Source organism: Diadema setosum, chromosome 19 (assembly GCF_964275005.1).
Source record: "Diadema setosum chromosome 19, eeDiaSeto1, whole genome shotgun sequence".
Classification (NCBI taxonomy): domain Eukaryota; kingdom Metazoa; phylum Echinodermata; class Echinoidea; order Diadematoida; family Diadematidae; genus Diadema; species Diadema setosum.
In genome coordinates this window covers 12,637,996-12,665,560 of record NC_092703.1, presented here as the reverse complement: position 1 = coordinate 12,665,560, position 27,565 = coordinate 12,637,996, and the positions used below count along the sequence as shown (strand labels likewise).

The following is a 27,565-nucleotide window of genomic DNA, read 5'->3' as shown; positions in this document are numbered from 1 at the left end:
CGATCAAACCTTGTAAAGAACCTGTGACTTAAGCCAATTAAGAAACAACAACAGTTCTCCTCATTCTTCTCAATTCTCCTTTTAATGATATTGTTCAATGATAAAACAAAGAAATATTCTAAAACAATTTGTGATCCACAAGCTTTAATTTTCAAAGCTCTGGATATAGTTAGAAGGACATACAACATCATGACGATACATTTTTGAAAGTTACATGACAACATTACCGACAAAACTCTTGGAAAGATACGGTGGTATGCACGAATGATGTAAGGTGTCTGTGACCCCTTTCGTCTCATGAAGGTGGTATGAAATACATGACAGTCAGCACCACTCTTCAATGCCTATCTAAGTTTAAAAAATTCCCGCTTACCTGTTACTCTACTTCATTCCTTCAATCATAACTTGCTCAGCAGGGCATATTTTTTCCCCCAATAGTGCAGTCATTTATCTTTTCATGTCTGTGAAGCCTTGTAAACTCAAATAACATGCAAGTATTATTTTGAATAAAGATTGATACTTGCGTTTTTTGTTGATCACCTGAACTGTGCATGAAATCTGAAGTCAGGAGAACAAGAATAATGCATTAAACAAAAACAAAATAATAAACTGGCACTTACTTAGCACATTATCAATCAAAGACTTCTCTATGTGCTTCACATACAGCTCCCCAATATTGTTACATTACAATAGTATATCTAAGTTTCTCTTAAGGGCACATGGTCCCGGAGGTTTAGTCAAATACGTACGCGGGCGCACTGCGCAGGTTTCCCAGAGACCTACGCTATCGACTCCTCTTTAGCGCTTATGCTGCGACCCATTTCCTCGAGTCCGAAGAAGTCTGATCCACTGGAGTCAGTGGTCCAATCACAGTTCAGCTCATGATTCGGCTGAGGGGTATGACAGCTTTAGCAAACTTCATTTGTGATTTCATAATAAGAAGCACATATGCACACACCCTGGCATTACTACAGACTGCACGATGCGCAGAGAAGACAACAAAGCAATGTTACCTAGCACCACACATGCATTATTGAGTTTTATAGAAAAAGTGGCACATGCTATCGATAAATCTTCTCATTTGATAGGTTTGTTCCTGGACTTCTCCAAGGCCTTCGACACCATCAATCATGATATTTTACTTAACAAATTACACCATTATGGAGTGCGTGGGAAGGCCTTGGAGTGGTTCAGGAGCTACCTCATGAACAGGAAACAATATGTTTCTTTAAATGGTTGTAATTCACAAATATTAAATATTAAATGTGGGGTGCCACAGGGAAGTTTATTAGGTCCACTGTTGTTTACTGTTTACATAAATGATTTTTGTAGATCATCAGATGTTCTTTCTTTTATTCTTTTTGCAGACGACTCAAATCTATTTTTTTCACACAATAATCTTTTTACCCTTGTTAATACAATAAATTTAGAATTAGAAAATGTTGCCCAGTGGATAAAAGCAAATAAGTTATCTCTTAATCTTCAAAAAACTAAATATATGCTTTTTAGCAATTCTACTGAGGCATTACCTGTTGATATTGTTTTAGATGGTACTCCACTCGAAAATGTTTCCCATATAAAATTTCTTGGAGTAACAGTTGACAATAAGCTGTCCTGGAAATTTCATATTGACAGTATATGTAAAATTATTTCACGTAATATTGGTATAATTAATAAGCTTAAGTTTTGTTTTCCTTTGTCGTCCCTGCTCGTATTATATTCATCCTTAATATTGCCATATTTAAGTTACGGTATTCTCGCGTGGGGAAATACATATAAAACATTCTTAGATAAATTACTTTTATTGCAAAAGAAATCACTCCGTGTTATATGTCATACTGCATTTTTGTCCCATACTGACCCACTATTTTATGAGCATAAAATATTGAAAATTAATGATTTGTATTTGTTTAATCTAGGACAATTTATGTATAATTATAATAAAAATAATCTCCCAAATATATTTGAAACAATGTTTCAAAGAAATCAATCCATTCATAATTATCCAACACGGCGATCAAATGATTTCCATTTGCCATTTCTGAGAACTTTGTTGGCTCAAAACACATTTATTTACGACGGGCCAAAGTACTGGAATTCACTTCCCAGTAACATTACTACAGCTCAATCTCTGAATTCCTTTAAGAATAAATTAAAATCATTTTTATTGAAACTTTATAACATCCAACAGAGTTAGTTTCCCTTTATCATCTCAGTCAAGTCATCATTCTTTTTTTGTCCCTGTTTGTGTTCTAAATATAACGATGTGGTTTTTTTTCTCCTGCATTCTTACCAACATAACTACGTATAAAAAATGTTTTGCATTACATTCAATCCAGCTTGTATTTTATCACTTATTTTACATTATGAAATCCAGATTGCTTGCGTCCACGATGGCACATGCTGTAGTTCCCTCTTTTTTCTCCCTTTTTTTCCTCTTTTTTTCCTCTTTTGTTTTCCTTTCCTTTTCTCTCTTTTTCCTCTTCCCAATCATTTTGATGTCAGTTGACATCGGTTCGTTTATTGTGTTTTATATTGATGTTTTGTGTATTTTTCTGAGGGTCCCATATCGTACAAGCTTTGCTTCTTAGTGGGACCCTCCACTTCCATCCTCATCCTTAGTTGACTTGTATTATACGCTTTATGTATTTAACAAAGATGTAATCACATCTACTTTTCATTTTCATAATTTTCTTATGTACCTTTTCAAATTTTGTTCTATATCACAAATATCCCGTGTATATGCAATGTAAATAAATTTCTTTGTTCATTTTGATGGAGGTGAAAATAAAGTTGAAATTGAAATTGAAATTGAACATCTACGCGCTTTACTCTTGATGACAGCTCAACTTTGGCAATCTTCGTATCGATGCTAACGGTGATCTGCAGTATCATCAACAGCGCCCTTTACACTCCTGGGACTATGTGCCTTCAAAAGATTCTGTCAATGTAAAAAGCTGTAAATGTGCTGGCAAACTATTCCACAGTCTGGGGCCACAAATATCAAACCTAGCCTCTGCTCTTTTTGAAACAAGCCTTGGAATATGTAAAGTTGAAGTGTCTTCACTAGAGCACAGTCTGTAAAAATCAAATGAAATAGTAGTGGGATCACCATGAACAGGAAAGATTGTATTTTGTCATTCTCATCAGTTGAGTGGTGACATTATTTTAGTAATTCCATTCTCCACCACAAGAGAACTAGGAGATGGGTTAGGGACAAAAAGTGAAGTACTTAAAGGGGAAGGCTAGTAACTGATCAGTGGGAATCAGTGGAAATGCTGGAAGATGATTGTTCCAATCCTTATGGGATTCATTCAAGAGTTCATTGTATATCCATTGTTGTGTGAAAATGATTTGCTTCAGAATGGTCTCATATTCAAGTAATGTGCAGTTTAATGCTTCCAGGTTAGCGTCCCTGGTCAGTGACGGTGCATTAATCTGCACATTACTTGAATATGAGACCGTTCTGAAGCAAATCATTTTCACACAACAATAGATAGGCCTATACAATGAACTCTTGAATGAATCCCATAAGGATTGGAACAATCATCTCCCAGCATTTCCATTGATTCCCACTGATCAGTTACTAGCCTTCCCCTTTAAACTGCTTTTATTACAAAATGCAGAATGCAGAATGCAGAGGGGTGTGAGTTTCAATCTTACACATGCCTTGCTGTAACCTAATGTTACTTGGCATGAATTCAGGAGGATAGAAGATGGACAACTTGCTCACAGAAGATATGCTGCTTTTTGCTTGAGCATGGAAAAGTGGACACCAGAACTTTTATCTATTTATTTCTTTTTTTAGGAATGTCAGATATTCACTGATGATGCAGTCAAACTAAGAGTTTACACTTGCTCATGAAAGCAGAAAACTATTTAAACAGAACACAAAATCACAATGCAGTAGGATATCTGCTGATGCCAAAGAAAGTGACAGACCAAAAGCGAAAGATCAATCAAACTTTAACGTCATTGGACAGACATCCAGAAATTTAACAGATCAAGACGTCATTGACTCCTATGGGCAGGGAGTGGAAAGATGAAAAATGTCTTGGGGGTGTAACTCATGAAAGTTGTAAGTTTTCTTCTGTGGCATTTTCTACCCATTTTTTTAATTCTTTTATTTTCTTGACATGCTGTAACCCACACCAAGAGTGTGGGGGCTGCAGTCCCTCCCCCTTCCATGTCCCCTGAATAGTACTAACAAAGCTATCTTAAGAGCCACGTGACTGGCATGCCACGTGTACCGTAATGCTTGCTTGTCATGTGCCATTGAAACATACTTAAAAAGGAACATTACTGCCATAATGATGCTGAAATTAATGAAGGACATTATAATCTAGATATTTTCTGTGACCGAGGATGCTGATTCCTCTGTTAAAAACAAATAACAAAAAGTAAAATGAAAATGAAAAATAACATTGTTTTCCCCATTGCTTATCATGCCAGAGACAAGAGTCAAAACACATCACATCCATGAAGTAACCATGATAGCTACAGTGAAGAGCAAGAAGAACACCGTATTAGACGGTTTGAAGAGGTCGTAGTCATTTTTTTTTTCAACTGGTTTTATTCAACATTTCATTGGTCTTTTACATTAATTTCATGACTTTCTCTCCAAGTTCTGAACAACCTATTGAGATATATTCTACTTTAAGCACTACATTATCAGTGGCAGATCCAGGCGGGGGCATACTGAGTACGCGCCCCCCTTATTTTTTTTATTTTTATTTTTGGTTAAAACAAAAGAAATGAAGAGAAAACAAAAATGGCGGGGGGGGGGGGTACACCTCTCTTTTATTTTGTAAAGGTGTATAGGCAAAAATTTAGTGAAATAATTTTATATGACAATTGTGCGGCTTCATGATACCCTTTCTTTCTTTTTTCCCGGTACTTTTCCAGGTCTGGGGAAAAATGTTTTGAAATATCCAGTGACAATATTTCCAGGATTGATGTGACCGAGGGGAGACGCGATGTTTTTGCATAGGACTGAGATAGAAAATAATAATGTAGTTCATCAAATCTTGGTGGCTATGAAGCATACATCTCAGAATCACTTCAGACCAGCAAAATCGGAGCTCATATTTGAATGGCTTGCTCCATGATTCACCTGGCAAAATTTTGATCGCATTGATTACATACTAAAGTCAGAATTCTTTGGATACCATAGTTGTGTTTTGATATGTACATATATTCCTCTAGACTTTTCAATTCAATTCAATTCAGTTCACTTTCAGAGACAGTGTATGAAAAAAAGAAAGAAATTGTACTAAATATTGTCAATGGTAATGCATGGATCGAATGAGTTATCATGGAGTTGAAGAATAAGGAGAAACAAATTTGTCTCCTTAAGGTCTAGTGTCTCCTTAATGTATCTAGCGATCATAACCATTATTGTCTCCCTGGGTGCCATCCAAAAAAGATCTTGTTATGTCTATTTTTCTAATGAAATAAACCACTTATATCTATAAGAAACAATGTCAAATTTAGGAATTTAGGTCTAAGTTAAACTGTGGCAAAACAGTAGCAATGAGCACAGCATTAACTCACCCGATGGCCACATGCTGTCAGCATCTAGGATGTCCGGAACAGGACTTGGTGTCTGAAATATTGAGATATGAGTGAAATGATTTCAGATGGCTATGGTACCACAGAGAAATAGAGAGAGGAGGAGAGAGGGAATAAACAAAGAATCTCCTAGAGTGCAAAAAAAAAACAAGACAAAACAAAACAAACAAAAAACACGCAGAGGTAAAAAATCAACACTCTGAGGTTTATTCGATGTGCCAATGTTCATAAATGCCATTCAATTCCCTAAGAGAGAGAGCTGGTCATGATATTTTCAGCATTTTTTTATTCTTGCGTTATCATTAAATGTTCAAACAAATATGTATAAAAATACAGTTTGGGTTGGTTCATCAACAAATTCAAACTCAACTTGCAGTGTACATGTGATTGCAGCATAGTGGCTTCACAGCCTATAAGCCCTGCACATACATTTGACGTCTTCTGCACAAGTGCCCTAGCAGGAACACTTGTTGTGAATCCTCTGTTGCGAGTGTACGCTAGCTGCCTGACTTTGAGTCTCGAGAGGGCGACAATAAGGCTTGCCGAGAGCCATGCAATTATTCATATGTAAAAGATAATTAAAAGACTTAGTCCTTTGCAACTGATTGACAAATTGCCCTACATCGACATCTAAAATAAGCACTGAAGACTTTAAGACCTGTAGGTGATAAGATAAAAATGGCAACTCCGCCCTGTGATCGCACAGACTCAGGTCTAAGGTCATGACATAACTCTGCCTAGTTAATGATGTCATCAACTCACAGCTTTCCCATCGTTTTGCACAAAAAAAAAAAAGAGAAAAAAATTACATAAATATATTTTTGACATTTCAGCATTTAAGCTCTCGCCTATAAGTCATCATTACTAGATTTTTGTAACACTATAAACTGCAATGCCCCCCCCCAAAAAAAGAAATTAATGTGAAGGATATCTTTTATTTTTTTATTTTTTTTTTTTATTTCACTTCAACGAGGAAAGTTCAGCAAAGATTTGTATGTAGGTCACTTGGAGACTTGCAAGGCTGTGACATCATCACCTCATCAAATTTGCACATATGTGGTTGCTACTGATGTCATTGTTAATATGCAATTTGTGTGGAATTTTTGGAAACTTCCAGAACTTTCTATTCCAGCTCATACCTCTGCTACTCTGTTTCGTAATTCTTGAAACTTCCAGAACTTTCTATTCTAGCTCATATCTCTGCTATTCTGTTTACTTTATCTGGTAAAGCTCACTTTAACTTTTGAAGTTTTGGAACTGCACTTGACAGCGATCAATGCCGAAATCTTTCAGTCATGTAAGGACTCCTTTAGCCCATTTCTATCCCACCTGTCTCCCTTCCGAGCATGTTTCCTCAGACGGCGGCTGCAGCTGAGAGAAGCAATCCTGAGATTCTTGGCTGAAGTACTCTCTGCATTGCGCATGCTGCTGACCGATGATCGCCAGGAGGTTGGACCGGAAGACCTCCAGCTCCCTGTCCAGCTGATCCCGGACGGAGGACTCTGTGAGATGGGAATGAGACAAAAGGATCCAAACCAGGTCTGGGTCGACTTTGATGGACTGTTTGTGACTGCAAAATTTGCTTAACTGAAGGAGAAAAGAGAATGTTGACATTTTTACTTGGAGAAGAGTGCTAATGTCAGTCCACTTCTTCTTTTTTTTCAGTTCATATCATTAGTCCACTTGTAAATGATTAATTCATAGTGATGAAATCAACAATTTTCATCAAGATGATATATACAAGATTATTGAAATGAAATTACTATAAAAAAAAATGAAATTACTATAATCATATGTAATATATTACATCATATCTTTATAGAGTATTTTAATGCAATTTGCTTATCTATAACAGCCTCTGGGCAATAGAGTTTTCAATTCTCCCTTATTTCAAATAGAAGGAGCAAAACATGTACTCACAGAGAGATAATGTGAAATTCTGTGCACTTTCAAAATCATTTGGCCAGGGAGGACAACAGAATGGGAACATAACAAGACAGAAATGAATTCAGGGACAAAGAAGCGATTATGACATGTCCAATGTGACTACACCCAACATCATCCTTCTGAACATCAAAAGTTTTCACTTTTATAGCTTTTAGGTTTTGAGAAAGTACGCCAGTAACTAATGCATCAAAAAGCAAGGTTGAAAATGAAGCATTATTATTATCTGTGAATGTCCCCTTCTTCAAACGATGTTAATGTTTTCACATGTTGTGCAATGAGCTGTTTTCTTAGGCTACATTCTACAACGTGAGACACCAAAACAGTGATACTTTAAAAATGTGAACTGTTTCACATACAATCACATCTTGTAAGATTGCTCATCTCATGCTAAGAAAAATTTGCTGCAAAATACTTTAAACAAGTTTTACATAGCTACAGCGTATTCACACTTACACATGTAGAGAAGGAAGATTTTAGCCACTTTTAGAAAGTGTAGAAACTTGTAGAGAGCAAGGTTGGTTTTTTGTTGTTGTTGTTTTGTTTTATTTCAAGCAGAAATAAGTCCTCGGCAGTTTCATGCTCTGGTGATTACAGACACTTCTAATACAAGGGCTTCAACAGTTATTCGTCTCTCTCTAAGAAATGCAACTCAAAAGGCATACTTTGCAAAGCCATAGAGTTGTTCTTTTTTTGACCAAGACTGAATCAAGATCATGCCCTCGTACAATACATTTAACTGTTGACCATCATTAGTGAATAATGTGGGCATGGCTTGTCCATTGATAATTACAAATACAGGTAAATGAGTGGGCAGTAATGAGTCAAAAGAGAATTGAAGGGCTGGTAGTGTCAGTAATTACATTTTTTACTTTCTTTTTGTGACATGCCAGGATAAGGACAACCAATTTGCCATGTTGTAGGTAGTCGACTCATAAAACCTCGTTCATAGTTTCGCCTCGAGTGAGTCCGGTAAATGAGAATCACCTCCCAGCAGAATCTCAAATTATCTGACTGACATGAAGTTGTACGTCTGAGGGGAATATTGCTAATGAGGGGCTGGCAGGCTTCCAGTCTAGTTTGTAGAAGCTCCTTGTTAGGTTGCAGCTCTAGGACAAGTTACTGTTTCAAATACACCTTATGAGCAAAGGTCTCAAGAAATTTTTTTTTTTTTTTTTTTTTTTGGTATTTGTCTGTGTCAAAGATCAGTCAGTGTAAGATAGCAAGAGTGGGGCTGCAATGACTACATCTTTTTTTTGATTTATGTGAACAACCTCATCAGGTTCTAGTCCGGCATACTGGGTGTAGATCTGCACCTAGTAGTTGCATATCAATGGTGTCTGTAATCATAGGACACAAAATGGTCAGGAGCAACAGACAAAGAAGTCTGCCCTAGGAGTTGTGAGTGAGAGCAATTCTATTCTTTTCAGACAAGAATGGATCCATAACTGCATTTGCTCTCAACCTGTTCCGAATTACATTTGATGTTAATCGAATGTCATTGATCTTCGTGATGGAAATAAATTAGAATAAAAGAACATAATTTCATCATGAACAACAAGAAAGAATAGGAAGGAATGACAGAAGGGGAGAAGGCAAGATAGAAAGAGGAAGGGACAGGAAAAATGAAAGAGAATGTAGGAAAAATGGGAAAACTGAGTGGAAAACTGTTATATATCAAGATAGGAATATACTGACAAATTGGGTTATCATTCATGCTTCATTCCTTAGTCCTGTGAACTTTGCTAGGAAAAAAAACCCCACAATTTCCCCAATGAAATGTTTGGCAATATTTCATTTTAGATGCCAGGTAAATACCTGTATTACCATGATTTTTATTTATTTATTTTTTGTTGTTGTTCTTGGGGTCATACGCAGATTCATTCTATGTTTTGCACATTCTCATGGGACACTTCAACCCTGGCATTTCGAATGCCAACTAACATTTTGTGTTTCCCAGTATCTCAGATTTTTCATGTAATAAGGACAATGATGTACCGTACATCCCGACATGAAAATGTTACGAGGCACTCCACTTTCTATGTGACTTTAGATCTCCCTTTCACATTTGTGTCTGCCCAGACCAAGTGACATTAAACTCTACAAATAAGGCATAGAACAGTCTTACCCAGTTCCTCCAGAAAGTCCTCGTTATCGTCCACGTGAGTGTAATCAGCCACTTCCTTTGGCAGCCAGCCACATGTCTTGTAGTAAGCCTGCTTTCTGCATTTCACATCAGCTTCCTGCAGGCACAGATAGAGAGATTAAGAACATCTCTGAACTTGATTTTAACATTTCAGCTATGTGTAGTTGAAAGCTATATTGAATAGAGTACATATAAATGGATGCCATCTATTAAAATCCTGGGGGGGGGGGGTTGGGGGAGTAAAACACTAATCAGTTCATAAAAAGATTCTTGGTGGGAAAAAAAATGCAAACGTCAAGTTGACCCGATTAAAACTGAAATTCTTGATGATACAGAAATTCTTGATGATGTGGAAATCTATCTACATGAACAATTTTTATCCCATTATGCAATCAAGCCCCTAAGATAATCCATTGCTTGAAATTGCTTGGAAAGACATTGAAGTTAACCTGAGCCTATAAAAGAAATTTAAAATGTTCACAAAAAGGGACAGACATTAGTACGGTAGCGTACAGCAGCAACAAGCACAAACCTCCTAAATAATGATATTCCCTTGCCCTCTCATTCCCTAAAAAGAAATGAGCAAAGGAAAATTGATGCAATCTTATTGATCACTTGCATGGATAAGAATTAATATTAGGTTTGTACACTGAAAAGGAAAAGACTTGACTGCTTAACTGTTGCTCGAATTTGGCAGCTGCCAAATTCGAGCAACAGTTAAGCAGTCAAGTCTTTTCCTTTTCAGTGTACAAACCTAATATTAATTCTTATCCATGCAAGTGATCAATAAGATTGCATCAATTTTCCTTTGCTCAGAAGTGATGACTGAAGAAGTTTGGGTTTGTTACAGGTTACCTTGTTTGCATCAACGACAAAACAGTCGTCATCACTGCCAAAACCATTCAGGTATCTCCTCTGCCTTTGGAGAGCTGGCTCGTTGCTGCTGCATCTCTTTAAGTCTGGCTCTAGCCCTTGGAACTCTGTCAGCTCAGACAGCCTGGACTGGATTCCTATCGACACCTTGAAACGGGAAGATGAGAAGACAGATTTTCTTTTTGCCCCTTTTCTTTTTCAGGATTTTGGATCAGTCAGTCTGCCTTGCTGTAGGTACTAGTTGGATCCAAAGTTTTTGGTCTGTTTACCTTGACCCAAGTGCCCAAATAGGAGTGAGCAATAAAAATTGCAAAATTGCAGTTTCAGTTATAAAACTTTATTTGTTGCCAGTTGGTTCTCTTGAAGGAGTTCTCATTCCTCTTCGTATTTCTAGTCTACACTCTTACAGATGGATACTTTGCCTTTTTGAATGTTTATTATATAGACTTATTTTCTTTTTTTTTAATACACACACATAAGATACATTATACTCCACAACATTCCATGAGCCTGCACTTACAATAATTTACAAAGTTTAAAACATATATACCAAGCTTAGATGTGCTTAGATCTACAGTTATGCTTCAAATTATATGTTAGAGTTTAACCTTGTGGCTCATTCTAGATAGTGAAAGAAGACTTTAAATTCACCTTTATGTGATTCCTGGTCGAGTATTGTGAACTTTGGCGATTCCTTTGAGTTTGAGGATTGCTCCTAGACCAACATCCATCTGCTGTGACTGATGAGCTCAATTCGATGTCGTTGCACTGCTTGCTGAGTTCCTGACAGGAAAGCTGGGGCTTGCTCTGCTCCGGCTTGGTCATATTGGTCAACTCTCAATCGACACTGGCAAAGGCGAGTGGAAAGGATGCACATACACCACACAAGTATGTTAGAACACATAATACATACAGTATTACAAGTGTACACATGGAAACACATGGTTCTAGTTTTAAATATATCCCAAGACTTTCCCCCAGCCTAGGCTAGCCCCACTTTGATGTAAATAAAAATTACAAAATTCGTCACAAAATTACCTTTGCACGACAGAACTGGACCTAATTTAACAGAATCTTGAAGGGTACACCTAATAGTAATACGGCACTAACTTAGGCCTAGGGCATTGAAGATTTCCTGATCGTGTAGAATATTCTAACAAGTTACACCTAAATGTATGGTTTCTTGATCTCGACACTAACATTAACGTTATAGTTCTTTGTCTCTTTCCTTTAAAGGCCCAGTGGCAGATCCAGAGGGGGACGCACCGAGCGGGCGCCCCTTCTTTATTTTTTGGTTAAAATAAAGGAAATAAAAAGAAAAAATGGGGCAGGGGACGTGTGCGCCCCCCTTGCTTTAAATTTTAACTAACTTTGAAAGGCGCCTCCCCTTTACGGAATTCCTGGATTCGCCCTGCAGGCCTAGGCCTAACATTGTTACTTTTAACGTTAGTGTACAGACGTCATAGACATGTAGTGTTAACTGTTAACTGGGGCCTGTTTCATAAAGCTGTTCGTAAAGTTACGAACAACTGACGTGCAACTGGTGATCAATTCTCATGTGCTATACTTATCAGAATTTCCATAATTCAGCACAAGAACTTATCACCAGTCGCTCGTAAGTTGTTCGTAACTTTACGAACAGCTTTATGAAACACCCCCCAGAATCGCGGCCAGGATTCCTACTACATAACGTGTTACTCCTAGCTACGTGGTACCGGTACTGGCGGTAGTGGCACTCCGAGTAAGAGATTTGTCTTTAGTTTACGATCTTAAGATTTTTTGACATATTCTATGGCCATACCAAGGCTATGATGTGAGTCACTAGATCTCGCTTGGGGCCGGGTCGGATCGTCACTGCAGCGCTTCTGCCTGATCCTCCTGATAGTCTTGAAAATAGATAGTTTATTATTGATTATATGCGTTAGTGTTTTTTTAGACGCTACCTACGGTATACGTACGTGACGTGTACGGTACGTCTGTACGTACGTATCTCTACGTACTGTCTCCGCCCCGTAGTCTGAGGCCCGGCGCTGACCGTTTGTATGGGGGAAGCATGCAAACCAACAGCAGCGCTAGCGAGCGCCGCATGTCGCATGCAGCAGGGCATCGATAGGCTGAGCTAGCTATGACCCGCCTAGCGCGCGCCGCCTACTACTGATGTACTAGTATTAGCCTACATGTAACTGGTTACAGGTGAATAGATCAGTCCGCAGCTGCGCTTCTATGGCGGGCGAGCTCCGACGAGGCAGACGCGTCGTCTGCTACCACCTGATACCCACATAAAGACCAACTCTGTTGGTATTTTACTGAAAGTATACTTTCGGGGCTTCTTTCCCTTTGCTGCGACTTGCAATTTTGAGATAATTCCGCCTGCCTACCTGTCCTGGCTGGACCCGTTGCATAAAACTGTGGTAATTTTACATTTAATTGGTAACCCTACAATCAACTACCATAAGGCATAGCCAATGAAAGCCATGAAATTGTGGTTACCAGTGATTACAGAGTTGCCACAGGCTGGGGCCATGGTATAAAATAGGCCTGCTGTTGTTCCACATCTTCCGTAGATGCTGCTTCCACTGCCGTTTAAGTTGACATTGTGTGTCGTGAGTGGTTGTGTGTGCGTGTGTGTGTGTGTGTATGTGTGTGTGTGTTTTTTTTTTTCCTTTTAGCGTTAATGTGATATTTCTGAGATTACATCTTGGGATGGAAGGACGGACGGACGGAAAGACGGACAACCCGAAAACATAATGCCTCCGGCGACAGGCGGAGGCATAAAAACCCACAGGGCTAATTTGAAAGGCTTGTATGATGTCCAGTCAAATCTGTCTATATTAACATACAGCCACTTCAAAAGAGTGGTCTTTCTAGACAGATGACCACTATAGACAGGTCGGAGGCCATTTTGATTTTGCTGCATTTACTAGTACAGTTGTACATTGTAGTAGACATAGGGATGCGTGTTAATGTATTCTCGTACCGGTACTGATGAATCTTAATCAACTGTTACTATCAGTTACTCATTTTAATGTAAAGAAAAACATATGAAAATGAAATCAAGCAATTTCTTTTGTAGTCTTTGCGAATTTGTATTTCTGGTTTGCATATATTGCATAGGGACCAAAAGATTAAAATATCATGGCCGCAGCTGGCTGCTTTCGGCAGGTGGCAGGATTTACGGTCGTGACAGAGAGTTCTCAGAACATATTATGCAGCTGCAGTATATAGAATCCTCATTTCATGACTCTCTACGTACAGCTTGTCATGTAGAATGTCGTGGGGCTGTTACGTCACTCGCATGGTAGGCACCTGTTAATACACACCTTGAGGCTTAGGGGCCTATAGATAATTTTCTTACCTTGTCGGGCAAGCTTTTGAGTTGTAAGGAATAAGGAGTACTCTTTTTTTACCACGTGTAAGCACTTAAAGTTAGTGAAAAAAAAAACCAGTGGTAACCCATTAAGAAAGAAAACAAACGGCAAGCAACGTGGAAGATAAGTGGACATAAAATGGGGAAGGATAAGGGCATGCACGAAAACAGCGCTACTGGAGGCATACATAGGTGCCTTCAGATTCACCCGTGTGTTCGCCAATACGATCTCCACTGGTGTGGATGTATAGGCCCTATTGGATGACTTGGTACATGTACTTCAATATATTTTGTCAAAAAGATTTTTCTCGCTACTTCACCTACTTGTGACCAGCGAAAATGAAAAATGGGATTGTGCTTGAAGCAGCCTAATGCTAAATTGCCATGGAATTATGGCACATTATGTCAACCAGAACTCTGTGGTGGCTAATCAGCTGACAAGAAAAAGAAAAATGGTCATCACATTCTTTTCCTACGAATTGTGGTACGAATATGGTGCCCAATCGGCTGACAAGCAAACAAAACAAAACAAGACAAAACATAAGAATTAAACAATAGAAATAAAATTGAATTGTGGTGTCCCGTTCCATTATGGTGCCCAATTGATCTCGCATTTTTTTTTTTTGCTACAATTTGTGGTGCCCAATCAGCTGACAAGCAAAAATGACCTACCCCCCCCAAAAAAACACAAAAACAGGTCTTCACAACTTTTTATTGTCAATTTCATCGACAAATTAGCTCACAAACTAACAAAGAAACCAACCAAAATGAGGTTCCACAGTACACAAAATGCCTGGAGATTTGCTTTTTGCAGCAATTATGCTAGAATTTAAATCCTAAAAACAGACAATTAATCTTGCCTAGCATAATGCTCGATGCTGAAGGGTCTAAAATTATGCCAGAAAGCATTTGTATGCCAACTCTGGCAACGTCGCGAGCTAAGATATTGGGCTCACACCTGCTGATAAAATGGAATGTCTCTGACCCCTTCACAAAATCGTGCCAAAGATACCAGAATAAATGAAGAAAAAAAAAAATAAAAATCAGAGATGCTGTTTGGCAAAAAACTGAATAACTGCATTTTGATTGGAAGAGGAACGCTTTTCACATGGAATTTGAAGGGAATATATTTAATTGGGTGCATGTAGAGTAACTAGGTGTTTTTTTTTTCTTTTGAGTGAAAAGAACTCGTATTTTTTAACTTTTGAATTTTAACACACGTCTTATCTCTATTTTACCCGTGTGAGCCCTACTCCTAAGCTCTGTACCAAGTACTATGAGTGCCGTATAGGGCTCACACCTGTAAATAAAATGGACTGTCCCAGACCCCTTCACAAATTCGTACCAAAGATACCAAAATAAATGAAGAAAAAAATTAATTAAAAATCAGTGATGTAGTTTGGCAAAAAACTGAATAGCTGTAGATATTGAGTATGAATTCCTCTACAAACTGCAGTTTGGTTGGAAGATGAAAGCTTTTCTGATGGAATTTGAGGGGACTATATTTCATTGGGTACGTGTACGGAAAATAGGTGATTTTTTGAGTGACAAGAACTCGTAGTCTGGCTTTGCGGACCCCTGGACAGAATTAGAGCAGAACAACCCACCCTGGCAATCTGATGGATGAAAGGTAATATCTCACTTATTCAGGTTAGTGAAGATGAAACACCTCGTTTCTCCCAGCTATTTTACGGAATTTTTTGAAATTTGAATTTTAACACACGTCTCTATGGGGAATTATTTACCCGTGTGAGCCCTATAGAGAATGCACGCAATACATGCAAGTCTATGGGAAGTATTCTTCCCATACAAGCTCTGCTGGTTTATGTTGATCTTGTATTGTGTCAGATCTCTCTTCCCCCCTCCCCCTTCTCCTCCCTACTCCCCCCCTCCCTCTATAGAGAGGTATACCTCTCTCCTCTACTCCCCCCAACTCTATCTTGCTACAATTTCTTTTCTTAATATTATGTTCTTCCACTAGATCTTAGTAAATAGCAGTCATCAGTATCACACAACTTTGAATGACTTCTTGTATTGTGTATCTTGTATTGTGTCAGATCTCTTCCTCCCTCCCCTTCTGCTCCCTACCCCCTCCCTCTACCTCTCTCATCTACTCCCCCCCCCCCCCACTCTTCCTTGCTACAATTTGTTTTCTGAATATTATGTTCTTGTGGTACTAGATCTTAGTAAATAGCAGTCATCACTATCACACAACTTTGAATGACTGTGTTAATCTTGTATTGTGTATCTTGTATTGTGTCAGATCTCTTCCTCCCTCCCCTTCCCCTCCCTACCCCCCTCTCTCTACCTCTCTCCTCTACTCCCCCCCCCAACTCTGCCTTGCTACTATTTCTTTTCTTAATATTATGTTCTTGTCACTAGATCTTAGTACATAGCATCAGTCAGTCATCAGTATCACACAACTTTGAATGACTGTGTTATTTTAATGTATTTCTTTGTTTTGGCTACCACTGAAACAGCTCAAAATACATAAAGTTAGTCTGTTTGACAAAACAAAGTCTTATCAAGTACTTTGTAGGCTATAAGGTGATGATGACACACCCACAAACAAGGATAACTGCCTGGATCTATGTATTCATCTTATGAAGAACTGATCAAAACTGCAAGATTTATTTAAAAAAAAAACCCTAAAGGGCATGATTTTCTAAAAGTGTCCCTTTGAGAAGCTTTATAATCCTTGAAAGTGTAATTTCTCATATGATGTAGGGGCAAATATCATAAAAACACATTTATGATGTTTAAAAGTCAAATAAGAAATATGACCTCCACTATAGGGCTCACACCTGTAAATAAAATGGACTGTCCCAGACCCCTTCACAAATTCGTACCTTAAATGAAGAAAAAAATTAATTAAAAATCAGTGATGTAGTTTGGCAAAAAACTGAATAGCTGTAGATATTGAGTATGAATTCCTCTACAAACTGCAGTTTGGTTGGAAGATGAAAGCTTTTCTGATGGAATTTGAGGGGACTATATTTCATTGGGTACGTGTACGGAAAATAGGTGATTTTTTGAGTGACAAGAACTCGTAGTCTGGCTTTGCGGACCCCTGGACAGAATTAGAGCAGAACAACCCACCCTGGCAATCTGATGGATGAAAGGTAATATCTCACTTATTCAGATTAGTGAAGATGAAACACCTCGTTTCTCCCAGCTATTTTACGGAATTTTTTGAAATTTGAATTTTAACACACGTCTCTATGGGGAATTATTTACCCGTGTGAGCCCTATAGTATTCGTGCACAGCGCCATCACTTGGTCAAAGTTATGACTGAACACAACTGGTCGATCGGTGTCGGCTACGACCTCAATTACTGTCGAGAAACGGGCTTTCAATTCATTATTTTTCTTATCTTTTAGCAGAAAAATGACGGAATAATGGAAAACAAGCCGATTGTGACATGTAAGTGTTTCAGATTGCCGTTTCATTCTGACTGAATATCGCTAATGAACAAGATTATTAAAGTGTGATTGTGGATTTGAAGACACATAAACATAGCGTCGTGTACAGTCCCATACGTTTATGATCGCGTATCCTACTTTTGATAGCACCGTAGACGGTCATGCAGACGTCCTCCTAAGTGCCATGGTTAAGGGGTTGGGTCTAACGTTAGATATCGCGCACGAAAATTTGTGATGCTCTTATAATAGAAATTATTCCACAGTCGTACCTGAATTTCTCAATAAATATCACGAAAATGCAGAGAAATCACCTCCCAGAGAATCTCCTGATGATACGACGACGGTGCGTAGTCGTGCACTGTCGCCGTTTGTATGTCAGACTTAATTTTATGCGTTCAATTTCTCGGGGTATGTTAAGGTCGCGGCCCTATGTAAATGTAGTTTCATGCGTGAAAGTGTCTGCGCCCCTCTGCGGCTGTAACGTGCTTCAGCTTTCGTAGAATATTATAAACGATCGATCGAACAAATTACGAATTCTATCGGCTATGAATGAGACAAGCGCAAGCGAGACGACAAGTCTCTAGGCTACAACATCCTTAAAACATATTTTAAGCTAAGGTAGGTAAATTACAAAGTAAAAAATTGGAAATTTAGTGAAAAATTTTTTCTAAATCAAAATTTCTTACCTGCTTCCTTCTCATGTTTAGCGGTTGTCAGGTATGTTTATTCCATGGGCGTATCGGCAAATTTTGCGCTTAGTCCTACGCGTAAATATCGCTTGCTGTACGCAGTTTCGCTATGCGCGACCATTAAGTCCCTGCGCGAGAGCTAGTACCCTTACTATAGGCCTATATGATCATAGGCCATTTCACATTTTCAATAAGTTTACTAGTAATCTGTTAGTGTTGCGTTTGCCCTGTATTTACCACAGCCACTGAGCTGGTACCACTAGATTTTGACTTATAGACCGTGTGGATCAACCAACTTGTATAAGATCTAACTTATTTGGAGGATAACGTTAGAGTCTAATGCTTAATAGTAATATACTGTGTAAAAGTTATAGATTCTATGACTATGCCCTTTAAATTTACTGCTTTAGTTTTTAAGAGTAGATCTAACTGTTAAAGGGAATGGCTAGTAACCGATCAGTGGGAATCAGTGGGAATGCTGAGGGATGATTGTTCCAATCCTTGTGGGATACATTTAAGAGTACATTATATATCTACTGTTGTGTGAAAATTATTTGCTTCAAAACGGTCTCATATTCAAGTAATGTGCAGGTTAATGCCCCGTCACTGACCAGGGACGCTTACCTGGAAACATTAAACTGCACATTACTTGAATTTGAGACCATTCTGAAGCAAATAGTTTTCACACAAGAATAGATATATAATGTACTCTTAAATGAAGGGCAAGTCCAAGATAACGCGCACGTTACGTATGGGACATTCAGAGACTTTTATGACCTGAAAAATAGTGTAAATGGCTTTTGATCATATCAAACTTTATCATGGTGAATATGAAAGTATTTCATTCTACAACTTGTAACTCACTGTGATGAAAGTCACAACACTCCAGATTAACACAGGTAAGTTTCGTGTCATTAGGCAAAAAGCTCTAATTACAGGTTCTAATTAAAGACAGACATGACGTGTTACGTATGGGACAGTTACGTATGGGACAGTTTGTCCCCCATTCATTTAGTGTGTGAAGAACCATGTTTATGGGTATTTTGCATAATTATTGAAGTAAAATCAGTTGAAACTACTCAAGTACTGATCCAGATTGTCAAGGAAACAATATTCCCCAAATATTCACCGTCCTAATCACATTCAATCATATTTCAGATATTTTTATGACCAACCTGAGTATGCATGCCCTTTGTCCCCCATTCGTTTAGTGTGTGGAGAGACATGTTTATGGGTATTTTGCAAAATAATTTTGCAAAATACCCATAAACAAATTTTTGCATAATTATTGAAATGGAATCAGTTGAAATTACTCAAATACTGATCCAGATTGAGGGAACAATATTCCCCAAATATTTACCATCATAATCATATTTAATCATATTCTATATTTTTATGACCAACCTGAGTATGTATGCCCTATTTTTATCAGGATAGTTACTACTGAAAAAGTGTTTACTTTTATTGATGAAGGGCAGTTTGCCATTTCATTTTGAACAATAAAAATCAACTTGACACAAGAAATATTAATTTTTATAAATAAGCAATACCTGCTGCGTGGAACCCCAGTGATGGAGTAGGATGTCTGTCTAGCAGTCAGGTCATTGATTCGAGTCACACCTCAGTATGTATACCCATGAATTTTGTCGTGGCTATTATTGAAAACTGAATAAGGACAATTTGTGTATCACTTGCAATAAAAAAAAAATCATTTTACTTTATTTTTTTTTTAATATATATCACAACCATTTCAAATTGGATCTCCATCACTAAACTTTGAATTCCTCTAGTCTTAGGATTGTATGCTCTTTAGTAATTCATATAATTGGTTTCCAATCATCTCATTAAATGTTGAAAACTGAATCCCCATTTCTACAAAAAAACTATACCATCCCTTTAATGCTGATTTTTCATTGTGTATTTTGCCATTTTCCCCTCCCCCTTTCTGAAAATTGTTCAGTCAAGTACATGTATTGCTTAAAGTGTCTATAACTCAAAAAGTAGCTACAATGTTGGGATGCTTTCTTCAGGATGATTGACCATTTGTGTACTGAGAGACCTTCCCAGCTAGCTACATGCATTCATATGCAATATGTATGAGGATGTCCCATACGTAACGCATTTGTCCCATACGTAACATTATTTCAATGCCTAATAAAAAATATTTCTTTTACTGTTTTTTCTTTTTTCTATGGTATTTAATTTCTCTAAATGATAAATTAGAACTTTCAAAAAGGGCATTAAAATAACCTTAGCAATTTCAGAAAAAAGCTAAAAAAATGACCTCAATTTGTTACGTATGGGACATCTCATGATAGGACACGAGCTAATTTGCATAATCATTTGCATAATCCCTAAATTTTCATACCAAGTTAAACTATTTGAGGAACTTCTTATGTCCACATATTAATCAAATATCATTTGCTTTCCTTTGAATTAATATGAATTTTTATAAATGTCCCATACGTAACACTGTGTTTCACATGTATGCAAATGAAGCCCTTGAAATTTGCATAAATTTACATAGTATAATTTTTTCCTCCATGGAAATCAAAACTTCAACTCATAAGCTTCAAAATGATACTAAACATGTCAATATTGAGCATGCGCACACAAACATCTTATCCGTTCATGGATTTGAAATTTGTGCGCTTGTGATGTGTTCGCATGCACTGGCTGTAGTATTCAGTGTATGTAGCTCTCCCAAGGTCCTCTCGACCGAGTCACATTCAGTCATCAATTCGAACAGAAAGGGACTATTGGCAGAACCAAACGTTGTCCGAAGCCTGTTTTCAATACTTCAACTTAATTGGTAAGTCTTCAAATTGAAGAAATTTTTGGATTTTAAGTTGATATTTACCCGCAATACTAAATCTGTCATGATCTTGAATGCTACAATGCGAAGCCCTATTATGTTATGCGTATGGGGCTGCTGGTCGCAATTAAATGCATGATTACTAAGACATGAGAGCACTTTGGGGCGAGTAAGTCTCACAGTGTTAGTTATATGATAGGTACTTTAACCTGAAACACAAACTAAGACAAGGAAATTCAGGGAAACTTTTGAGGTACCAAAACTTTTTATTATCTTTAAAGGCTGTAAGGTATAATGATCGAGATTCATACATGTACATGTAGTTCATTCCATTTAATGACAAAATGTATGTCTTCTTTGCTAGGTCATGGAGAGCAGGAGCTTTTTTCATCCATTCATGCTGAGTTGGTACAGGGCTTACCACGGGAGGCCGTAGAATGGAGGAGGTGAGCCATTATATTCCTTGCAGGAAAGTTGAGTTCTTGCAGTATCACAGTGTTTCTGAGAATTCTCCCAATTCAGTATCCTCCTGACTCAGTCCGGGAAATCTGCTCATGAGGGGGGCCTGTCTCACAAGGCACTCTCCCCCTCATGAGCACCCTTGGGATACTTATGAGGCTCCCTCCCCGCAGTGCTCATGAGGTCTCCTCTTCACTTCTCATCCATCTCACATCTGATATATAAATGGTTGCAAGTTCGCACTATGATTTCTTGTTACATGATACACATGTCCACTCTCCCTTATGAGAAGAAGAAAAAAAAATTATCTATTTGTTTTGATTAAAACTCATTACAAAAAATCCATAAGGGAGAGTGGACATGTGTGTGTAACAAAAAAAAATCCGAATTGGACTTGTTGTCTATTTCTGTGCTAGCAGCAATTCTGTTAATTGTGGTTGGTCCGTAAGCCCTATATGGACTGTGATTGTTGCAAGCGAAATGTCTGTAGGCTAGCAAAAAGTATTCATTTTGAGATTGGACTAGCAGTTTTGCCTCTTGATATTGAATTTGATTTTCATGATGTTTAGCTTAGGGTTGCCATATCAAAAGAAATAAAAAATGTATGTACTTCTTCTTTAATGTTTTCTTTCATGCATTGTGAACAAAACAAAGTATAAAAACTTAGTGGTGAATTGTGAATCTTAATCACATGTATGTGGGTTGTGCAGATAAAAACAGAAAACACTAGTTGTGTACTTGTTTTTCCACCAATGTAGAGGTTGTGTTTGTATGTGAATGTGTGATGAAAAGATTTCCTATTTGCATTATTTAAGTTACATCATCAGTTTAAGAGCTTCCCTTATGCAATTATGGTGTAATGGACCAAGTAAATCAGATGTTGCCCAAGAGATGAAGAATATACAAAAATGGTAGTTTTCACACTGATAAATTTTGATACAAGCAGTTCCTAACATACTAAGACCCTGATACCCCTTTCATAAACTCATCCTCCTATTATCCGCATAAGAATAATGCGGACAATTCAATAAAAAATGCGTTCACAAACTCTGAAAATAATCCGCATTATTTTTACGAGCGCCCGTCCTGAAAAAGGCGGATAATCGTCATGGTGACTGCACACGTCCCTCCTGCGGGAAAGACAGGTGACGTTTGACCGCACCCCGGCAATTATCCGCATTATTTGGGTTTGCGTTCATAAACTCAAAATCTGGTCCCGACGCTGCTATTATGCGGATAATAGAAGGGTCGAAATAATGCGCATTATTCTATCCCCGCTCCGATTTTACGACCAAATGTTGCGGATATTATCCGCATTATTGAGTTTATGAAAGGGGTATAAATCTTTTTTTGGCAATCTTAGTTAAAGATGACTGTCCATTTTATGAAATATTGTTCGGGTGGCATGAAAAATATGATAGATGAAAAGTTATGAATGCATTATTAAGTGTGGAATATATCATCACATGAAATATTTTGTGATTTAAAGGTGATTTATAATGTACACAAATGCAATGTACATCATATCCTTATAAACATACTTTCGCAATTCTCGATTCCTGGATCTTAATGTATAATTTGTGGTATCCGTCTTCCTTCAAGGTCATATGGGCGTGCCCCAAAGATGATCCATGTGGACGTCAACTTTGTCCCCTACAACTCTGACCTCCTGCCGTCTGAGAATGACCGCAAGCTGCTGCAGCTCCCTGTGTTTCACATGTACTGGACAGAGTGCCCCGTGAGTTGGGAAGGTCTTTGGGGTGAAAGCGTGGCACTTTCTATTCTGTTTCGGTCAAACAGCCTTTCGTCTGTCATGTCTCAAACTTGCCTTTGAAGGAAAAATGAATTCAGTGCTTGATTTCAGTCATTTGGGCAAAATATTTTAAGAGAAACATTAATAGTACTTATCATCAAGCACTGTTGGCACATTTTCTCCTTGTCAGCAAGTAATCCTCTATTTCTTATTGAGGGCTGACAAGTCTCCCAGATTTTGCAGGCAGCTCCCTTATAAGTTAACCCTTTCCCTATCGGAGCCTGGTGGCCTGTGTATTCAGTCTGTGGGGATTTGAGAATCCAGTATGTAACGAGTTAAGTATCTCTTCATGCTCTGATGAGAGAATTTGAAAGCTTCCTTGATGTTGGTATCAATTTGTGTATACTCGATGGCTCTTTGAAACCTCACAGATTTTGATTTAGTTATAAGTGACTCTTGGCAGCCATAGAAAAGGTCATCAGGTTTGCCTCATATCTATTCCTACCAAAGTGTGTGTAAAGATGATATTGTATACATCTGTGTATAATCAAGAAGAATTCAACACAAGGAATGGGTATACAGTGGACTGCTGTTATGATAAAGTCCTTGTTTTCTTTCATTACATCGAAATTTCATTATAACTGAACAAATAAACAATAAAAATACAAAGAGTGGATAGTGTTGCGGCCTGAATCTTTATTCCCTTGTCACCGGAATTTTGTTATAACCATGTTTGTTATAACAGGACTACACTGTACAGTGGTCATTTTACGATTGATGTATTCCTCCACCTGGTAGGATGCGGATGCCTACAAAGTGTGCGTCAAGAACGACATTGCGGCCTGGCAGCAGTCCCTCAAGGAGCACAACGTCAGCGACTGGCTGATTGTCCTGGTCGAGACTGCCAATCCCAAGCGTGGGAACAAGCAGAAGTTCCTGCCGCGGACGTCGGTTCTTGACAAGATAAAGAATGACTTTTGCAGCAAGCAGTCTGACAGGTTAGGCTGACAGAGTCGATTGTCTTCCGATTTGTGCCCCCCCTCCAATAAAAAGTCGGAAGTCATAATGGGTATTTCAAATCAAATCCATTTAATTTTTGTTCATGGTCTCAAACAAGTACCAAATAATCATACCTTTCACGTGTCCATGTCAAAGTGTGTGCATCATTGGATATTGGTTTGTGTAACATGCAACATGTTAAGCTCATTTTTTTTTTTTTCAGTCAAAACAGGTGTAATCCATAGACTATTTTCTATTGTCTATTGTCTATTGGGGTAATTGCCCTATGTACTATAACCCATTTTCGGGAATGAGGTCACAGACATTTTCTTGAGATGCTATTTTCAAAATTTTACACGGAAGCTGTCACATACTCATGTATACACACAGCAAGGACACCCAGCAACCAAGATCACTGCACTCTCTCTCGCGCTTGAGGTTTGTCGAGAAGGAGGGATGCGTATAATGTGAGACATACACTGTACTAGCATGCATGTATCAGGCCAACCATAGCCATGGTTTCGCCCTGGCTCATAAGGTGCTGAAATGCTGTGGTAATGAGCACATATCACAGCAAGATTTAACAAAAACTGAAACAAGTCAGTTGTCCTTCAATGTTGTATATATGACACAGCATATTGCACACTTGAGCTTGTAACGTGTTGTGTATGAAATTTGCCATTTATGATTACCGCCCACGATAAAATGTATGCATATCATGTAAAGCACTTCAACACAACAGAAAGGGGGAAAATACGTGAAGAGGTTGGAATTGCTTAGAATATAGAGGGTAAATACAGTCAATGGCATTCAGTATGTGGTATTTCACAATGAACTGTTACTAGTCTTTCTGCAGGTTCTTCTCATAAAAGATAATGAAGCTCTATCAAACTGCATAGCCAATTGAGATTACTGGTGTGTTTGTATGTTTGTTTTCTGTGGCCCTTGTTACGTAAACGTCACTCTCTTTCCAAACCAATTATATATGCTTACTGGTACTCTCTAGAACTGACACCATCTACTTGAAGATAGTATCTCTTTGCTGTAAATGAATTACCTTGTGTCATTCATTTCCTTTTTTTTTCTTGTATATTCCAAACTTGTCTGTGTTTATTTTATGTCAATGCTCTCTGTAAAATGTGAAATCTAACAATTCCCATGCAGAGTGATAGTGCTGCACGAGCCCAACAATCCAGTCCCCACGCCACGAGCCCAGGACTCGCAGGTCCTGTTCCTGCAGCGGCTGCGCAGCCTGATCCTCCTCGCCTACAACCGGGTGCTGGGCCGCTTCGAGGAGCTCATACGGGCGGAGCGGGAGAGCAGGAACAACAAGGACTGGAACTTCTGCCAGTACTTTCTGCTGCAGGTATGTTGCTGCGCCTCCGACTCTCATAAATTTGCATCATTTATGGCATTGTTTCATTTTAATGTATTCAAGATGTATCTAATGCAGGGGCGGATCCAGGAATTCCATAAGGGGGGGGGGGGGCACAAAAACACTTCTGGATTTGATTAGCTGAGAAGCAAAAAAAAAAAAAAAAAAAAGCAAAAAAAAAGGTCTCCTGTGCCTTTCAAGTAACAAGTAATGAGAAGAATGGTGAGAAAAGCACATAAACCCTTTATGTGCTTGGGCACATGGCTTAAGTCATTCCCTGTTTGAATCTGGTGGCCTGTGTATTATTAAAGTCTGTGGATATTTCAGAATTCAGTATGGAATGGGTTAATTTGCCAAGCTTTTTCATCAGCATTCTGTAATCTATCCAAATTTGACCTAGTTGTAAAATTAACAAGCCTACTCTGGTGTAGCAGTGTGCCTCAGTCCAACAGGGAAGCTGTAGTGATACAATAAGGATTAGTGGGGATTAGATAATCTCTGTTTGTTAGCAATCACTCTCCAGACATCTATGCCATTTGGCAAACAAAGCACTGTAGCATGTTTGCTAGTCGGTGAACAAGATGATAAGGGTTAATCTATGGACTACATTTATACTTACCTCGGTGTCTTCCTTTCCCCAAGACGAATCATTGAGAGTAGAGTTCTAACAAGATTTTCGTAGAGCTTTGTAAAGTTGAAAATTATACTTCATAGAAATATCTGCCTTTCTTTGTACTTTATTACTGTAACATACCCTGAAGGATCAGTTTATTGAACCTGTTGCATTTCAACTGAAAGTTCAAAAACTACACTTATGTTAAATGATTTTATTTTAGATTTTTTTTTTGTTGTTGGTATGTACAATTTCAAATGTAATTGTATCTTAATTGTATTAAATTGTAAACTGTTATTTGATTATGAGTAAGTATCATACTTTTGTTTGTAAAACGCTTTTAGAACAATTACCTGTGTTGAATTGCACTATATAAAATTATGATGTTCTCATCATTTTAGTCCGACTTCTGTTATCCAGCCATGTCAGGATTAGCACTCATCCAGATTAGCGATTTGGCCATATGTTTATGCACATTGCAGTACATGTATAGCTGACAACCCAGAGGTAGCTAAGTAGGTAGCGTACACTGCAATTGTTGTATAATCTATGCAAGCCTATAGCTGTATTTAGGAGCATAGCTGGTTTTTGTATTTATGGAAATTGAAACAACTCATCATAAAATTCAGAACATGTTTCTGTTGGGAATATCCTAGGCAAATCTTGAGAGTTTTATAGGAGTTTCAATTGAGTTTGAAATCACTCTTTTTTGTCCCCGCCGAACGAGTTCGAGCAGGGGACTATGAAACGGGCTCCGTACGTGTGTGTGTCTGTGCGTCCGTCCGTCCGTGCGTCCGTCCGTGTATGCGTCTGTGTGTGATCAAAATGTTAAATTTGCTACTTCTCTGTCATTTATGAGCCAATTTTGATTCTGTTTGCTTTATATGATAGCACTACATGGGAGCTTTGAAACTTCTACACAAAATTTCAGTTGTGACCTTTGACCTTGACCTTTGACCTATATTGTACATTTTGCTACAAAATGCTACTCCTTCGCCATTTCTAACCCGATTTCGATTCCGTTTGCTTTATGTGATGGCACTAGGTGAGGGCTTCAAAACTTCTACACAGAATTTTGACCTTTGACTTCTTTGACCTTTGACCTTGATTTTTGACCTATATTGTACATTTTGCTACAAAATGCTACTCCTTCGCCATTTCTAACCTTATTTCGATTCCGTTTGCTTTATGTGATGGCACTAGGTGAGGGCTTCAAAACTTCTACACAGAATTTTGACCTTTGACTTCTTTGACCTTTGACCTTGATTTTTGACCTATATTGTACATTTTGCTACAAAATGCTACTCCTTCGCCATTTCTGACCCGATTTCGATTCCGTTTGCTTTATGTGATGGCACTAGGTGAGGGCTTCAAAACTTCTACACAGAATTTTGACCTTTGCCTTCTTTGACCTTTGACCTTGATTTTTGACCTGTATTGTACATTGGCTACAAATTGCTACTCCTTCGCCATTTCTTACCCGATTTCGATTCCGTTTGCTTTATGTGATGGCACTAGGTGAGGGCTTCAAAACTTCT

The 27,565-nt window shown here is 38.2% G+C and overlaps 2 protein-coding genes across 2 annotated transcripts in view; one reads left to right on the top strand and one right to left on the bottom strand.

Moving 5' to 3' along the window:
- Positions 1–4,342: 4,342 nt before the first annotated feature.
- Positions 4,343–11,771, bottom strand: LOC140242277 (uncharacterized). Its single transcript, XM_072322022.1, has 7 exons — positions 11,735–11,771; positions 11,186–11,381; positions 10,517–10,681; positions 9,644–9,758; positions 6,901–7,073; positions 5,554–5,605; positions 4,343–4,377 (listed from the first exon to the last, which is right to left on the bottom strand). The coding sequence occupies exons 2-7, from the start codon at positions 11,357–11,359 to the stop codon at positions 4,343–4,345; spliced, it is 714 nt and encodes a 237-aa protein (XP_072178123.1). The 5' UTR covers positions 11,360–11,381; positions 11,735–11,771.
- A 5,432-nt stretch (positions 11,772–17,203) lies between these two features.
- Positions 17,204–27,565, top strand: part of LOC140242276 (trafficking protein particle complex subunit 10-like) — a 30,759-nt gene continuing 20,397 nt past the window's right edge. The window contains exons 1-6 of the mRNA XM_072322019.1: positions 17,204–17,325; positions 21,193–21,274; positions 22,890–23,025; positions 23,839–24,038; positions 25,204–25,405; positions 26,429–26,492. Coding sequence (XP_072178120.1) covers positions 17,301–17,325; positions 21,193–21,274; positions 22,890–23,025; positions 23,839–24,038; positions 25,204–25,405; positions 26,429–26,492 — 709 coding nt within the window. The 5' untranslated portion in view covers positions 17,204–17,300. The remainder of the gene's footprint in view (positions 17,326–21,192; positions 21,275–22,889; positions 23,026–23,838; positions 24,039–25,203; positions 25,406–26,428; positions 26,493–27,565) is intronic.

Excerpts from the sequence above, each read along its gene's own strand:
- LOC140242277 (XM_072322022.1), bottom strand. The coding sequence starts at position 11,359 with ATGACCAAGCCGGAGCAGAGCAAGCCCCAGCTTTCCTGTCAGGAACTC. Across the intron at positions 10,682-11,185 it reads CGACCAGGAATCACATAAAG|GTGTCGATAGGAATCCAGTC; the intron begins GTGAATTTAAAG and ends TCCCGTTTCAAG. Across the intron at positions 5,606-6,900 it reads CATGCTCGGAAGGGAGACAG|ACACCAAGTCCTGTTCCGGA; the intron begins GTGGGATAGAAA and ends TCAATATTTCAG.